Raw genomic sequence first — 17,546 nt, 5'->3', positions numbered from 1 at the left:
GAGTATATAGGTATACTAGCGACTATCAAGGAAGGAGCAGTAAGGTATATCGTTGAGAGTATAAATATGGGACAGACGCATAGTCGTCAACTCTTTGTACATATGCTATCTGTAATGTTAAAACACCGGGGAATTACTATTTCTAAACCTAAATTAACCAATTTTCTTTCATTTATTGAAGAAGTTTGTCCTTGGTTCCCCAGAGAAGGCACGGTGAGCTTAGAGACGTGGAAAAAGGTAGGGGAACAAATTCGGGCTCATTATACTTTACATGGCCCTGAAAAGGTTCCTGTAGAAACTTTATCTTTTTGGACACTAATTCGGGATTGCTTGGATTTTGATAATGATGAATTAAAACGTTTAGGAAATTTATTAAAACAGGAAGAAAATCCTCTTCATGTTCCTGATTCGGAGCCCACGTATGCTGTTCCCAAGGGAATTGAAGGTGACCCTCCCTTTTGTAACTTATCGCGTCCGCCGGATAATGATGATTCACTTTCCTCCACGGGTGAGGCGAAATTAGACGAAGAGGCTGCTAAATACCATCAAGAAGATTGGGGTTTTTTGGCACAAGAAAAGGGGGCGTCAACATCTAAAGATGATTTGGTTGAATGTATAAAAAATCTCACTGTTGCCTTGCAGAACTTAGGAATTAAGTTTCCTAGTAACAGTTTAAAATCCCCTTCTGCTCCCCTTCTCCCTCCTGCCTATGCTCCTTCCGTAGTTGCTGGTCTCGATCCCCCTCCGGGGCCTCCTCCTCCTCCTCCATCTGAGATGGTGTCTCCGCTACAAAAGGCATTGAGACAAGCACAACGACTTGGTGAGGTTGTCTCCGATTTTTCCCTTGCTTTTCCTGTCTTTGAAAATAATAACCAGCGTTTCTATGAAGCACTGCCTTTCAAGCAATTGAAAGAGTTAAAGGTCTCTTGTTCACAATACGGTCCTACCGCTCCATTCACTATTGCTATGATAGAAAATCTGGGTACTCAAAATCTACCCCCAAATGATTGGAAACAAATAGCTAGAGCTTGTCTTTCAGGGGGAGATTATTTATTATGGAAATCTGAATATTTTGAACAGTGTGCCCACATAGCTGATATTAATCGGCAGCAAGGTATACAAACCTCCTATGAAATGTTAATTGGTGAAGGCGCTTTCCAGGCTACTAATACTCAACTTAATTTTTTGCCTGGTGCATATCCACAAATATCAAACGCAGCCAGACAGGCATGGAAAAAACTTCCTAGCTCCAGTACTAAGACAGAAGATCTTTCAAAAGTCCGACAGGGACCTGATGAGCCTTATCAGGACTTCGTGGCACGACTCTTAGATACTATAGGTAAGATAATGTCAGATGAAAAGGCTGGGATAGTATTAGCAAAACAATTGGCTTTTGAAAACGCTAACTCTGCCTGTCAAGCTGCTTTAAGACCTTATAGAAAGAAGGCAGATCTGTCTGATTATATTCGCATTTGTGCTGACATTGGACCTTCCTACATGCAAGACATTGCTATGGCAGCGGCATTACAAGGAAAAAACATTAAAGAGGTACTTTTTTAGCAACAAGCCAATATTTCCTTTTATGGTCTTACTATGCAATATCCTATGTGCTTTTCTTATCAATTACAGCATCCTCACTGTATACAGGTGTCAGCTGATATATCATATCCTCGAGTGACTATTTATGGCATCGGTGAAAAAACCGGGAAAAGATCGCACCGTGACGGGGCGGGACCTCTCGACATTCCGTTTTGTGACAAACATCTAAGCATCCGCATAGGAATAGACACTCCTTGGACTTTATGTCGAGCCCGGGTTGCGTCGGTGTACAACATCAACAATGCCAATACCACTTTTCTATGGGATTGGGCACCTGGAGGAAAGCCTAATTTTCCTGAATATCGAGGACAGCATCCACCCATTCTCTCTGTAAACACTGCTCAGATATTTCAAACAGAACTGTGGAAACTTTTTGCTGCTTTTGGTCATGGTAATAGTCTATATTTGCAACCCAATATCAGTGGGAGTAAATATGGTAATGTAGGAGTTACGGGATTTTTATATCCCCGAGCTTGTGTCCCTTACCCATTCATGCTGATACAAGGCCTTATGAAAATAACATTGTCATCAAATATTTATCATTTAAATTGTTCTAAATGCATACTTACCAATTGCATAAGAGGTGTTGCAAAAGGAGAACAAGTTTTAATAGTAAAACAACCTGCTTTTGTAATGTTACCTGTTGAAATAACTGAAGCTTGGTATGACGAGACTGCTTTAGAATTGCTACAACGCATTAACACGGCTCTTAGCCGCACTAAAAGAAGTGTGAGCCTGATTATTCTGGGTATAGTATCCTTAATCACCCTTATAGCAACTGCTGTTACTGCTTCTGTATCTCTAGCACAATCCATTCAAGCTGCTCATACTGTAGATTCCTTGTCATATAATGTTACTAAAGTAATGGGAACACAAGAAGATATAGATAAAAAAATAGAAGATAGATTATCAGCTTTATATGATGTGGTTAGAGTTCTAGGAGAACAAGTTCAGAGCATTAGCTTTCGCATGAAAATTCAATGTCATGCTAATTATAAATGGATTTGTGTTACTAAAAAGGCTTATAATACATCCGACTTTCCTTGGGATAAAGTGAAAAAACATCTACAAGGAATTTGGTTTAATACTAATGTCTCTCTAGATCTATTGCAGTTACATAATGAAATTCTTGATATTGAAAATTCTCCTAAAGCTACTTTAAATATTGCTGATGCTGTTAACAATTTTGTGCAAAATTTATTTTCTAATTTCCCTAGCTTGCATTCACTATGGCGAAGCATAATTGCTGTGGGCGCGGTTTTGACTGTTGTGCTTATCGTGATTTGTTTGGCTCCTTGTCTTATTCGTAGTATTGTTAAAGAAGTTTTACATGTCAAAATTCTGATACATAAAAACATGTTGCAACAGCGACACCTTATGGAGCTTTTAAAAAATAAAGAGAGGGGAGATGCGGGAGACGACCCGTGAAGGGTCGAATCCTGGGAGCTGCTCCGCAGGTATGCGGAGCCTTAGGCGTTGACCTAAGCTCCCTGTCCCGCCACCCTCAAGAATTTTTACAGCCCTTAAGGCTCCAGGCCGTCTTGCTCCAGGAGGTCTGGCTCTTGCAACATGTCTTAGAAGATAGATTACTTATGCATACATTGGTAGGGGTCTGGTGATAGTATTTTGAGATTAAAGAATAACCCTGTACATGTCTTAAGTCACGTACTTTACCCTATAAATACCGTGGCCTAATAAAGGAAGGCATCAGACATAGTGGGTCTGATCCTCTCAACCCCATCTTTTCTCTCTCTCTCTTATTTTTCCACGCGGGGACGCTCCGTTTCTCTCCCCTTGCAGGTGCGACTCTTGCTTGTGCTGGCCGCGGCAGAAAGGTATGGCTCCTGGAAATTCGGGCCGTTTCAGAGCCCCCCAAGTTTGCCCTCCCCCCAAAGCCCTGGTGCTGCTTCTCTCAAGTTCTACCTATTCCTTCCTCTTCCCCAGAAGCCTTCTCTGACCCCTCCAGGCTTGCCGCAGTGTTTCACTACAGCCTGCATCTTCCCATCATGATATTGACATCACTCCTCCTGTCCTTTCCATGGGTTCCACTCCATCCCCAAATGAATTGTAAGGTCTTGAAATACAGTGACCGTGCCTTTTCTGTTCAACAGGACTCTTAAATAAATTCACCAAGACCAAAACAGGGTTGCTTGTTCTCCAGAACATAGCATAGGAATTCAGTGGTTATGAAAGAATGAACAAACTTCAGATCTACCTGCTGCTGCTGCTGCTGCTAAGTCGCTTCAGTCGTGTCCGACTCTGTGCGACCCCATAGACGGCAGCCCACCAGGCTCCGCCATCCCTGGGATTCGCCAGGCAAGAATACTGGAGTGGGTTGCCATTTCATTCTCCAATGCATGAAAGTGAAAAGTGAAAGTGAAGTCGCTCAGTCTTGTCTGACTCTTTGCGGACCCCATGGACTGCACCCTACCAGGCTCCTCCGTCCATGGGATTTTCCAGGCAAGAGTACTGGAGTGGGGTGCCCGTTGCCTTCTCCATCAGATCTACCTAGGGCAGGAATATCAGAGTTAGTGGCGGTTGCCTTTCCAACAGCCCTAGGGGCAAGGAAGTTCCAGAGAGAGCCTGAGAGGAGAGCCACAAGTGTACAGCAGTGCACAGCACCTCCCCTTTCTTCCCATCCTTACCCTTTCTCTCCCAACATCCAGCCTGACTGGTTGGAGAGCCTTCATATTCCACAGAGGGAGCTTTCAACTTTCACCTCATCCCTAGAAAAGATCCTTTTATTATTCATCATCATATCTAAAAGTCATTTAGTCTTGGATGCAAACACTGCAGAAAACATGAAGAACCTTACAAAAACTGCACCACTGCTGGGAGTCTTATTTTAATTATTCTCTGAAAGTTCACTCTTTGCTCAGTGTCTGATTTCATTTGGGGCTGGTTTCCTCTCTTGCAGGCCCTGGACCCGTGAAATCTGTATTAATTTATATATGTGGCAGAATGGTACAGCCTATCCCTTTCCCTGTGTTTAACTGCCTTCTTTCTTCCCCTCACTCAGGCAACTAGTCTAGTTTGTGCTTCTTACCCAGAGGAGAGATGTGATAGCTAGAAGTAGAGAAATGAGTGTCAGAGAAAATGGCTTTTGGTTTCAAAAGTTGCACTTAGGCTAAAGAAGAAAAAAACTTGCACCACAGACAAAATATTTGGAGGAAAAGATAATAAGCATAGAAAAGAGTTCTTTATCCCTGGGGGGCGGGAGATGAGTTCCTGAGAAAATACGACGTTTCCAGGTCCTTTGCACTACTCTGCAGGGTCACCCTGGAAAGGAGGCACAATCCTAGATGGTTGTATGGGGTCTGGGAATAGAGAAAATGTTTCTTAGACCCTCAGGAGAGCCCTGGGAAGATTTCAAGACCTCAGAGAAGAACTAGGTGCATGGTGGCTCCCTGATGAAGGGCCTTTAGGTAGGCTGGTAGAATTTTTCATGCCCCAGTGAGACATACAGCTTCTCTCCTTGTGCCTGAGAGGATGCCAGAGAAATGGAGGGTGATTTTGAACCTGAAGGGGTCATGCAACCAGGGTAACGGGTGTCTCAGTAAGTACCAGCGTATGTGGTAGAACAACCTTGGGGAGCAGGTTCAGCACTCCCTCCACTCCCCCTCCCCCACCAGATGCCTTGACACCTCATAAACCCCTCCTAGGAACTAGACACAATCTGGGGAAAGGGGAGGTTGAAATCTACAAATTCACTGAGATTAAGTTACTGATGATGCCAAGAAATGGAAGACTGGAATAAAATTTAGGTTCTATTTCTTACATAAATGTGTAGATCAACACATGTATCCACTGCTCATACCTTATATTTAGGGGTGACATTTCCCACAGAGCAGCTGTGTTCAAGCAGCCATTAAAATGTCTCCTTAGGTTTTAAGTTTCTAGAAACCAAATGGTGAGTGTACTATGCAACATATGCCGTGAGAGTAGAGCCAATAACTGGAGGGAAAGGTTCTCTCCTAATGGTAAAGTGTCCAAATTCCCTGACCCAATAACAAAGTCAAATGATCCAAGTATAAAGACTGCGTGTCAACATTGAAAAAAATGTTTTTGCTTAAATTCAAGTATAATATTAACTCTACTTTTTTTAGTATCCACCTATTAAGAAAATACATAACAAAAAGCTAAGATATAGTCAGCAACATTGTAAGATAATTTCACTCATCATAAAAACATTTATGCATATTTGAGAAGGAATCCATATGGATGTGCACATTTTTCACTTAGTCTACAGACAGAACATGCCTGTGGGTTTGCAGATTCCCTCAGGTAACTCCACCGCTCCCAGGGGTCTGAGGTCCACAAGTGGGAACCCGCTGGGCCAATTCATTTGAAATTAGTCTTATTTGGCAACTCCAATATGTGTGATGGTGATGTCTTGCAGGAATACCTCTTTTAGTATTCCAGTCTGTGGACTCTGGCAGAAATAATAGTTTGTTGCAAAACAGATCACTCTTTTTTGTTTGCAAAGTCTTCATACCCGCTGAATCACAGCTTGCTTTTCACTTCTCGTAACACCTTGCAACATCGCAAAATATTTGCTGGAGTTTGTGAAGGGCGGCTACAGAATTAGTAAACTGAAAGGAAGCCTGCCTTCACTCCCACCCCTGTCAGCACCTTCTGTTCTAGCAGACCGAAAGGCAGCTTGAGAACTCTGATTGCTTCTCCAGATAAGGACTGCTCTTGGCACTGTTGCCTCTTCGAGAATGGAAGCAAAGGAAACATTGGGGAGTTGTGCAGGTGCTGGTTCATGGTACTGTCACTTCACAGAATGAAATCAGTAAATGACTCCATGAAGGTAAATTGCTATGGTAACCAACCTTCTCAACTTTTCTATCTGTAAGTGAAGACAGTATGGGCTGTTTCTATTTGGGAGTATATAATCTGGTTTTAATGAATGACCACCATGCTCTAACTCCTGCTTAACTAGGCTTATACAATGCTAAGCCAGGGAGGGACCTTAGCAAGTGTCTAGCTCACATCCCAGGTTGATAGATGAGGAACTGACACTCAGAGAAGTGAAGATATGCAGCTAACATATCTCAGACCTGATCCCTTGTTTCCTCAATAGTTTTCTAGTGCTCTTTTCCTTTTACCGTGCTGCCTTCTGAATGGACTCACCCAACTTCCATGAGTGGATGAGAGAAACGGGACCACCGTTAGACATAAGGCCACCATCATTTCTTACTGAGAGGTGAAAGCAAATATTATGGATATGCTAGCGTCTTAACTTTCCCGAGTTATCACAGATTTCATATTCCACCAATTTTCATTTATCCAGCTCATATGAGGAGAGTTAATATCACACGAGTTTAAGCAAAAAAAAATTTTTTCAGTGTTAAAATGTCAGCTTCACACTTAATCAGATCATTTGACTTGATATTATTGGGTCAGAGACCAATCTAGATAGTATATTCAAAAGCAGAGACATTACTTTGCTGACTAAGGTCCGTCTAGTCAAGGCTATGGTTTTTCCTGTGTTCATGTATGGATGTGAGAGTTGGACTGTGAAGAAGGCTGAGCGCCGAAGAATTGATGCATTTGAACTGTGGTGCTGGAGAAGACTCTTGAGGGTCCCTTGGACTGCAAGGAGATCCAACCAGTCCATTCTGAAGGAGATCAGCCCTGGGATTTCTTTGGAAGGACTGATGCTAAAGGTGAAGCTCCAGTACTTTGGCCACCTGATGCGAAGAGTTGACTCATTGGAAAAGACTGTGATGCTGGGAGGGATTGGGGGCAGGAGGAGAAGGGGATGACCAAGGATGAGATGGCTGGATGGCATCACAGACTTGATGGACGTGAGTCTGAGTGAACTCCGGGAGATGGTGATGGACAGGGAGGCCTGGCGTGCTGCGATTCATGGGGTCGCAAAGAGTTGGACACGACTGAGCGACTGAACTGAACTGAAACTGAAGTTGGGTCAGAGAAGTTACTATTAGGAGAGAGCATTTCCCCCAGTTATTGGCTCTACTTTCATGGTATATGTTGGGTCATCCAAGGTACTAGGGGAAGACATAGTGTGGAGAGGCAGGGTGTGACCTGAGGAGATGATCCAGTGTCACGGTTCTATCATACATAGGGTAGAAAAGAATTAGAATGTACCAAAATTATATGGAACAGGTATAGTAAGAATAAAATAAACTTCTTTTGTTTATTTTCAAGTTTTATTTATTTGTTTACTTTTGGCTACACTGGGTCTTCAATGCTGAGTGTCTGCTTTCTCTAATTACAGTGGGCGGGGGCTACTCTAGTTGAGGTGTATGGGCTTTTCATTGTGATGGCTTCTCTTGGTGGAGCTCGGGCTCTAGGGCATGCAGGCTCAGTAGTTATCAAGCATGGTTTAGTTGCCCTGAGGCATGTGGAATCTTACTGGACCAGGGATCGAACCCGAATCCCCTGCATTAGCAGGCGGACTCTTATCCTCTGTACCATCAGGGAAGTCATACAGTTCAGTGATTCAGAAAACATCCTTTAGGAATGTGCAAAGCCTAGTTTCTTCAACCGGAGAAGGCAATGGCACCCCACTCCAGTATTCTTGCTTGGAAAATCCCATGGATGGAGGAGCCTGGTGGGCTGCAGTCCATGGGGTCGCGAAGAGTCGGACACAACTGAGCGACTTCACTTTCACTTTTCACTTTCATGCATTGGAGAAGGAAATGGCAACCCACTCCAATGTTCTTGCCTGGAGAATCCCAGGGACGGCGGAGCCTGGTGGGCTGCTGTCTCTGGGGTCGCACAGAGTCGGACACGACTAAAGTGACTTAGCAGCAGCGGCAGCAGAAACTAACACATTGTAAAGCAACACATTGTAAAGTCCACCCTATGCCAATAAAAATTAATTTTTAAAAAAGCAAATAAAAATCTAAAGTTAAACTGAACAGTAAAATTGAGGAGCATTTTAGATAGAGTACTATTTCATTTTAAAGGGACATGTGAATACTGATACTTAGTCCCCAAAAGTCTGAAATCATCTGGAGATCCTGTTAAAATGCAGATTCTGGTTCAGCAGGTCCAAGACGAAACCCACAGTTCTACACTTCTAACAAGCTCTCAGTGGTGTCAAAGCAACTGGTCCTTAGTCCACACCTCTAGAAGAAAGGGACAAGTTTACTTGGTGCCGATATCTTTATATGTGTTTTCTGTGGAGATCGACCCTGACGTTTTCAGATCTACAACTACCCTCAGTCATAGGAATCTTTCTGCCTCTGAATTCCTAGTACACTTATTATACGTATCATCCACAAGCTCTTAGGTACTACAGTGTGTTATGTCCTATATAGGCATGTCTTGTATTCCCTACTAGATTATAAGCCTATCTGTGTTTGCTCAGCCCTGTGTATACAACATAGATGCTGAGTGAAGAACTACTGATGACTGATCGATACATTGAAGATCATTCGCCACTTTCTCAGAATGCTACACCTAGCTCATGAGTGAGCCCAGAGCTTAAATCAAGTGTCTGGTCTAAGAGACACTGAGTCTATTCTGCGTCTCATTTCCCCTCTCTAAGTTGGTGTTTTAGAAACCAGTGGGTGTGTGGAGAGTTCTACTTGGGTATGTGATAAAACAACAACAAGCCGTGAGGGGAAAAAAGGTTGGGGTAAGAGTGGGGAGGCTGTCACAGCAGGAAGCATCCCCACTGGCTGGATTAGATTACCAAAATAAAACCCCTGGAAAGAGCACAGGCTTGGGGGCCGACAATCCAGGGTTCAGAGCCTCATGTCTCCCGCAAGTGAGTCGGATAGTTTTCATGCAGAGTAGTAGCTCCATCTAGTGGCTTACTGCCGACTAAGTTCCCTCACGAAATTATGTCTTCTAGTACAGTTGAGGGAGAAGGCAATGGCACCCCACTCCAGTATTCTTGCCTGGAAAGTCCCATGGACGGAGGAGCCTGGTGGGCTGCAGTCTCTGGGGTCACACAGAGTCGGACACGACTGAAGCGACTTAGCAGCAGCAGCAGCAGTACAGTTGATGGTCATTTGATTCATCCTTTCATTTCATTCAACAGCATTTACTGAATGCGGAGCATTTGTCTGCTAAATCTAAAACAGCGAACAAGTCAGACATGGTCCCTGCCTTAAGGGCGTTCGTGGTCAGATGGAAAAGACAGAAAGTAAATAATTTGTCAAGTACATTTTGGTTTTTATTTTTGTCTTTTAAATTTTTACTATTTTTGATTGAAGTATAGTTGATGTGTAATCTTATATAAGTTACAAGTGTACACTATGCTGCTGCTAAGTCACTTCAGTCGTGTCCGACTCTGTGTGACCCCATAGACGGCAGCCCACCAGGCTCTGCCGTCCATGAGATTTTCCAGGCAAGAGTACTGGAGTGGGGTGCCATCGCCTTCTCCACAACTGTACACTATAGTGATGCATAATTTTTAAAGGCTGTCTTCCATTTGTAGTTATTATAAAATATTGGCTATATTGCCCAGTTGTGTAATATATTCTTGTAGGTTATTTTATACAGGACAGTTTGTACCTCTTAATCCCCTTCCCTCTGGCCTCTCACTACTGGTAATCACTAGTTTTTTTTTTTTTTTTTAAATCTGTGAGTCTGCTTCTTTTGTTATAGTCACTAGTTGATTGTATTTTTAAGATTCCAAGTAAATTTGAATTCAAATTACAAAAAGTCGTATGAAAAAGTATGGCATCCTTCTTATACGAAGTATGAGTCTGTAGTAAGGCATCCTTAGGGAAGTGACGTTGAAAGTAAGAAGAGAAGAAGTTGGCCAAGTGACATCAGGCATGAATCAGACACCCAGCAGCATCTCTCTGGAGACCTCAGCTCCCGTTTTAGATCAAGACCAGTCCATTGGGAGCTCCAACCTTGAGCTATGGCCTCTTTCATCAGTCATTTAGCCTCTATCGGTCCACCCTGTGCAAATCACTTCATTTACATCATCACTGATCTTATATTATCCTTTTATGACAAAATTCAGAGAGGTTCACTCACTCACACAAAGGTCTAAAACGACACAGAGACAGGAGTCACACCCTGATCTCTGCCTCCAAAGTCCATAATCTTTCTTCTACTTAATGGGGTCTCCCTAAAGCCAAGGCCAGATCTCTTTATTCTGCTGCTTGCCTTCCCCTAAAAGGAAATCATTATGAGAAGTGTTTAGGAAGAGTGAAAATGTGAAAGGAAAACAAAATAATAGCTTGGTGGGTCATGTGTGAAGAGCCTCTTACTGAGGGACCTGAGTCACTCTTTGTCTCACCTTGTCTGCCGTGATCTATGGGCAAGCCCTGCATTGGACCCCAGGCTTCAATAACTGCCCCAGCCTAACTTTCATGGCCTAACTTTCAGACTCTCCCAGTCTGGCCCATTTCTCGGGTGACCAAATCAAAATGGTTTTCTAAGAAATGTCCCAGTTGTAACGCTGAAAGTCCTGTGTTAGAGAAAACCTCTTAATCCTGGGCAAACCAGAATGGTTGGTCACCCTACACACCACACAAGCCTGCCACTTTTTGACCCATTGAAATTTTGCTCTTGGTGTTAAATCACAAGATCATAGGAACATTGTTGGGGAGACTTTCTTTCCTAATGGAGGAGATTGCTCCAGTTTACTTTTTTTTAAAACACTGACAAACCATAACTAGCCAAGCCAGCAGAGCAGTGCGTAGCCCATGAAAACACATGAACTGTCACAATGGAATTCTCAGGAAGAGAATCCCATGTGTCACCCTGTTCTGATCACTTCTGTAGCTCAGTCTGCCCATCTTCGTAAAGTGGAAATCAAAAGCCCTGCGAAAATTTCCAGAAGAAACAAAATGGGCCATGATCAACAAGGAAGTGGATCATGGTTAGCGATATGTGCTCTGAAATCAAACCGCCTGGCATCTGCCCTGCTCTGCCAGAGGGTCATTTGTAAGTTCACCAACACTTATGGACCAGGCACGCTTCTGAGCACTTAGACATTCAGCTCCTTTAAACCTCATAGAAGTCTTAGCAGGTTGGTACTGTTATTCATCCCATTTTACAGAGACTGAGGTGAAGCACAGAGAAGTTATTTAACTTGCTCAACTCACACAGGAGCAAGAATCTTTGGCTGGTTTGTTGACATCTCTGTTCCCCTACTTCCCCCAGAAAAATGGGGATAATAAATTATGATGCCTACTTCATTGGATTGTTATGCAGATTAGCTGAGACAGTCTGTAAAGCCCTTAGCAAAGGGTCTAGACCATAGTAGGCTCTCCATATTGAATCACAAAGTATGTACTGCTTAACTGGAGTGACAAAACCCATGTGCTGTAATTATCAAAAAATATAACTGGCAGTTTAGGATAATGGCTAAATGAGTAAGTAGAAGTCTGGGGTGAGGCAGGATACATAAAAAGCCCTGAGTTTAGGAAAAGGAGGGCACAATTAAAGATCTTATTTACATGAAAGACAATTCTCCCATCTCTTTGGGGAGAAATGGCAAAGAAGATGTCTAAGGATTGATGATTGGTCCCAAAGCCCTAGGCTTTCCTTTCCCAGAAGAGGAACAGTAAACAAGTCCTCGGTTCTGGGAAGAAGTTCTTGAAAGCCCCAGATAGGTGAGCTGAGGTACCTGGAGAAGCCCCCTAGAGGGCCTGAGCTGGACTGGCCAGGGAGGCCTGAACATGCTGCCTTTTTGGGCCTCTGGGGCAGGGCTCCAGCCCACACTCCAGATTTCTACCATGACTTGCTTGCCAGTGTGAAGCCAGTTACCTTGGCATTATCTCTCTGGCTTCCTCCATTTAGACTCTCATCTTTGGCTCATAGAACTCACTCCTCTCTTCTTCACCTGTTCTATTTTTTATTTGCTCCCCTGATTCCAGGGAAGACACAGGACTATCTGCCCCAAGCAGGGGGGAACTTGAAGGCAGAGGGGACTGGCCGGGTGAGAGGAGTACTGCTTATCAGAGATGTGGCAAGGTTACTTACAAATAGCTGTAGACTCTTGGCAGGGTCCTAGAAATTCACTCAGGTCCCTCATCAGAGAGGGCATTAAATTTCATTTCGTAAACCTAGTAAGAATTGTAATTAGCAGCATGGAGAGAACAGGAGTCTTCTTCTCTGGGCTGAGTGACCAGAGCAGTAAGCCTTGAATGGACATTGCTTATCCAATCAACCCATGGTCCCTTTCTTCTTCTTCTTCTCCCACCTCTTACAATGTGGGTGAAGCTGTGCTCTCAGGCTCAGGGACTTCTTCCTTGTTGCACTGCTTTGCCTGCAAATGGATTCTCCATCTCTCCAAAGCCCTTTTGAATAAATGACTACATTGGATGGGACCGGGTTTGCATTTCCATTTCTCGTCTGGATGTTGCTCTCTTCAAATCTTTGGCGTCCAAGGCGGGAGATTCCATTTCTCCCCCTTGTGTGGATGCTACACCCTGCCTGGAGCCAATGCCTCTGGACCCCTTGTCTGTGTGGATGAGTCAGATGATGGTTGGTGCCTGACACATCATCCTTGGTTTCTGGGCTCTTGAACTGTGGGTAGGAAGTTGCAGAAGGGAGCCACCACATAGCAGAGTGGGTGGGGTACAACAGTGGGGAGATTCCCTCACAATGATTTTTTGGGGAGGAAAGGAGCACCTGGGAACCCAGGTGGTCAAAGGCAATTGAATTGTACAAATTTAATGTTGCCCAGGGAGACACAGCTAAGAGCATCATGTGCCTCTAGATTTCCTCTAATGAAGCTTTCAAGAAGAGACTGGAATTGGGCTTGAAGGATGGACCACCCACATTGTGCATTCAGGTCTGCATTTCAGCTCAAGGTGTTGCAGGAAAGTGGAGCTGGAGAGGATGGTCATGTCCCAGGTCTCGGGTGAGTACCTGGGATGGGCTGCCAAGTGAGGGTCCTCGGCTTTGTGCAGGAAAGAACTCAAGAGTGAGCCATGGTAAAGTGAAAGCAGATTTATCCAGCAAGATACACACTCCACTGACAGAGGGTGGACCAGCTCAGAAGGCAAGAGGCAGCCCCAGTGCATGGGGGCCCCTGGGAAAGTGAGAGCAGCCGTGGGGGTGGTTAGTTTCTATGGGCCGGGTAATTTTATAGGCTAACCAGTGGGAAGAATATTCTAACTGTCTTGGAGAAGGGGTGGGGATTTCCAGGAATTGGGGCACGACCCACTTTTGGCCTTTTATGGTTGGCCTCAGAACTGTTCTGGAGCTTGTGGGTGTGTTATTTAGCATAGGCTAATATATTATAATGAGTGTATAATGAGGCTCAAGGGCTGCTAAGTTGAGTCTTCCTCCATCTTGGATCTAATCAGTTCTAACCAGTTGTTGTCATACCCTCTCAGATTTGAGGTGAGCCTGTCTATGAAATAAGGTGTGGACATATTTTTGTTTATTGTGATTTCAAAGGGCAGGGAGGAGAGAATGAAGATGAGAGAAGGAATGAGGAACTAGCGTTTGTTGAGCCCTTTGAGTGCTTGAGATAGAGGCCTCACATGCATTAACTTTCTCTTCCTCACATTGACCTTGGGAGGTGGTGTTTATTCCACTTTACAGAGGAGGAAACAGAAGGTATATTGTAGCACAAGTATCACAGCTAGCAAACAGAGAAGCCAGTTGCTACTTTGTTATTTAGTGTAAAAATTAATGAAAACATTCTGAACAATTCAGTCCTAAAAAATAAAAAAAGACTTCATGAAGCATTCCATCCAATCCAGTGGGCTGTGTGACCTGGGACAAGTCAGTGAACCTTTCTGGGCTATAGTTCGAATATCTATGTCAAGAAGCTATTCCAGAATGATCTACCATCTAAGAGCTTCTGACCCAGTCTCTAATCACTCTTGTTCTCAAAGGACTTCCTCTTGCCCAGCCCGAATCTCTCAATAACTTAAATTGTACTGATAGGAAATAACAGCTTAGTACTCATGAGGAGTACATCAGGAATTCACATCTTCCTCGGCTGGGCAGCACTGGCAGAGCTGTGCTATAACTCTCTTAAACCAGGCCCTCGAATAGGCAGGAGAATGGAAACACATAGTGAGTGTGGAAGGGGTTCTGCATCGCCTGGGTTTCCACCTCACCACTCCCCCACAGCCACTGCAGCCAGCGTGCCTTTTTTTTTTTCTTTTTTTTTTTTTTTTTAATTTTAAAATCTTTAATTCTTACATGTGTTCCCAAACATGAACCCTCCTCCCACCTCCCTCCCCATAACATCTCTGTGGGTCATCCCCATGCACCAGCCCCAAGCATGCTGTATCCTGCATCAGACATAGACTGGCGATTCAATTCTTACATGATAGTATACATGATAGAATGCCATTCTCCCAAATCATCCCACCCTCTCCCTCTCCCTCTGAGTCCAAAAGTCCGTTATACACAGCTATGTCTTTTTTCCTGTCTTGCATACAGGGTCGTCATTGCCATCTTTCTAAATTCCATATATATGTGTTAGTATACTGTATTGGTGTTTTTCTTTCTGGCTTACTTCACTCTGTATAATTGGCTCCAGTTTCATCCATCTCATCAGAACTGATTCAAATGTATTCTTTTTAATGGCTGAGTAATACTCCATTGTGTATATGTACCACAGCTTTCTTATCCATTCATCTGCTGATGGACATCTAGGTTGTTTCCATGTCCTGGCTATTATAAACAGTGCTGCGATGAACATTGGGGTACATGTGTCTCTTTCAATTCTGGTTTCCTCGGTGTGTATGCCCAGCAGTGGGATTGCTGGGTCATAAGGTAGTTCTATTTGCAATTTTTAAAGGAATCTCCACACTGTTCTCCATAGTGGCTGTACTAGTTTGCATTCCCACCAACAGTGTAAGAGGGTTCCCTTTTCTCCACACCCTCTCCAGGATTTATTGCTTGCAGATTTTTGGATCGCAGCCATTCTGACTGGTGTGAAGTGGTACCTCATTGTGGTTTCGATTTGCATTTCTCTAATAATGAGTGATGTTGAGCATCTTTTCATGTGTTTGTTAGCCATCCGTATGTCTTCTTTGGAGAAATGTCTATTTAGTTCTTTGGCCCATTTTTTGATTGGGTCTTTTATTTTTCTGGAATTGAGCTGCATAAGTTGCTTGTATATTTTTGAGATTAGTTGTTTGTCAGTTGCTTCATTTGCTATTATTTTCTCCCATTCAGAAGGCTGTCTTTTCACCTTGCTTATATTTTCCTTTGTTGTGCAGAAGCTTTTAATTTTAATTAGATCCCATTTGTTTATTTTTGCTTTTATTTCCAGAATTCTGGGAGGTGGATCAGCCAGTGTGCCTTCATCTTGCCCCTGCTCCGTCTGCAGCTCAGTGCTCCCCCACAGCTGGCCACCTGCACCAAGGGAAGAGCCGGTGGCCACCATGCTTTATCCTGGGGCAGGCCTAGCCAAGACGAACAGGTTGGACTTGCATGGCCTCCCCTGTCCCCTGGGAGAGCACTGCCCAGGTAGGGACAATAAGATAATATTTATGAGAAAAAGTATAATCTACAGCAGCACATGCACCTTGAAATACTAGGAGCTCTGAATTGCAAAGGCAGTCCCTGGTTCCCTGTGCAATTTGTACTCACTTGGTCTCGGTGGGGAAGGGAGCACACATCCACACATACATATGCACGTACATGGACACACATACACACATATGTATTTATATGCATGTATGCATACCCAACTGTCTTCTTGGAGTTTGCTAAGCCTCTCACATGAAGCATCAACAGCCCTAGGAAATTGTACTTATGAACTCTAATTCCACTGGAGCTTGCCAGCATTCCAGGGCCAAGTCAAGGCTTTTAAATAGCTGTGGACTAGATTCTAACCTTGGAGCACAGGCTGGACAAAAAAGGGCCTAAAAATGCCAGGGAAGCCAAAGTCTACCTTCCTCATCATCCATGTTCCTCTCTCCTACCCAGCCTCCTGTATTTACCCTGCAATGCATACACCAAAAAATCAGTAAATCCCAAAATGAGCACTTGGCTGTAAGAGAGACAGATGCCAGTTGAAGCTTTGTGTGTGAGGGTGTGTGTAGCTGTGCCCAGCGCTTGATCCAGGGATGGCCACCAGAGGCAGTGTCATAATTTAAGTCAAGTTGTCTTTGGCACCCGCCTGCGGCTCACAGATTAGCCTCTTTGTTCCCCTCCCAGCCCTCCTCAGGCACCCATCCAAGCTGCTCTGTGCACTTAACTAAATTTATAGAACGCTGCTCCACTCGGCACCGTGCTGAGGAGTACAGAGTCATTCTGGTGTCAGGTCTGCTGCAAGCTCTACGACCTTGGGCTTTTCAAGTGACTGTGCTCTTGCTCCACCTTAGAGATGCTGGCAGATGCAAGAAAGATGATGAGGAACTCGGACTCAGAGGAAAAGCCTAGTCTTCTCACCGAAAGACTGGCAAATACCCCCCTACCTGTATGTTTTAAGTTAAAATAAGGCTCCCCAGGTGGCGCTAGTGGTAAAGAACCTGCCTGTGAATGCAGGAGATGTAACAGATGCTGGTTCGATCCCTGGGTAGGGAAGATCCCCTGGAGAAGGGAAGGACAACCCACTCCAGTGTTCTTGCCTGGAGAATTCCATAGACATAGAAGCCTGGCGGGCTACAGTCCATGGGGTCACAGAGAGTTGTATACAGCTTAGCAACTAACACTTTGTTTCTTTCAAGATGCTTAAGGCTTGTGTGTTTCATTGTCTTATCTGCTCTAACCAAAGTTTTCAAGTAATGATTAACAATAGTCCCAATTGCATTTGATGAGAACATCTACAATAATATCCTAATTCCCACCCTTTTTAAAATTAGCATCTACAATTTGTAAGAGAATAAAGAGGCACTGTTCCATGTCCAGTTCTAACTGTTGCTTCCTGACCTGCACACAGGTTTCTCAAGAGGCAGGTCAGGTGGTCTGGTATTCCCATCTCTTTCAGAATATTCCACAGTTTATTGTGATCCGCACAGTCAAAGGCTTTGGCATAGTCAATAAAAGCAGAAATAGATGTTTTTCTGGAACTCTCTTGCTTT

The 17,546-nt window shown here is 43.9% G+C and overlaps 1 protein-coding gene across 1 annotated transcript; it reads left to right on the top strand.

The window, feature by feature from the left end:
• Positions 1–275: 275 nt before the first annotated feature.
• Positions 276–3,240, top strand: LOC138084098 (uncharacterized). The gene is made up of 2 exons (XM_068978209.1): positions 276–1,548; positions 1,630–3,240. The coding sequence occupies exons 1-2, from the start codon at positions 775–777 to the stop codon at positions 3,025–3,027; spliced, it is 2,172 nt and encodes a 723-aa protein (XP_068834310.1). The 5' UTR covers positions 276–774; the 3' UTR covers positions 3,028–3,240.
• The last annotated feature ends 14,306 nt before the right edge of the window (positions 3,241–17,546 follow it).

Source organism: Capricornis sumatraensis, chromosome 1 (genome assembly GCF_032405125.1).
Source record: "Capricornis sumatraensis isolate serow.1 chromosome 1, serow.2, whole genome shotgun sequence".
Classification (NCBI taxonomy): domain Eukaryota; kingdom Metazoa; phylum Chordata; class Mammalia; order Artiodactyla; family Bovidae; genus Capricornis; species Capricornis sumatraensis.
This window is presented reverse-complemented; position numbering and strand designations above follow the sequence as displayed.

Bases quoted from the DNA above. Each gene is read 5' to 3' on its own strand.
- LOC138084098 (XM_068978209.1), top strand. From the start codon at position 775: ATGGTGTCTCCGCTACAAAAGGCATTGAGACAAGCACAACGACTTGGT. The intron at 1,549-1,629 runs GTACTTTTTTAG...TATCAATTACAG, and splicing joins AAGGAAAAAACATTAAAGAG to CATCCTCACTGTATACAGGT.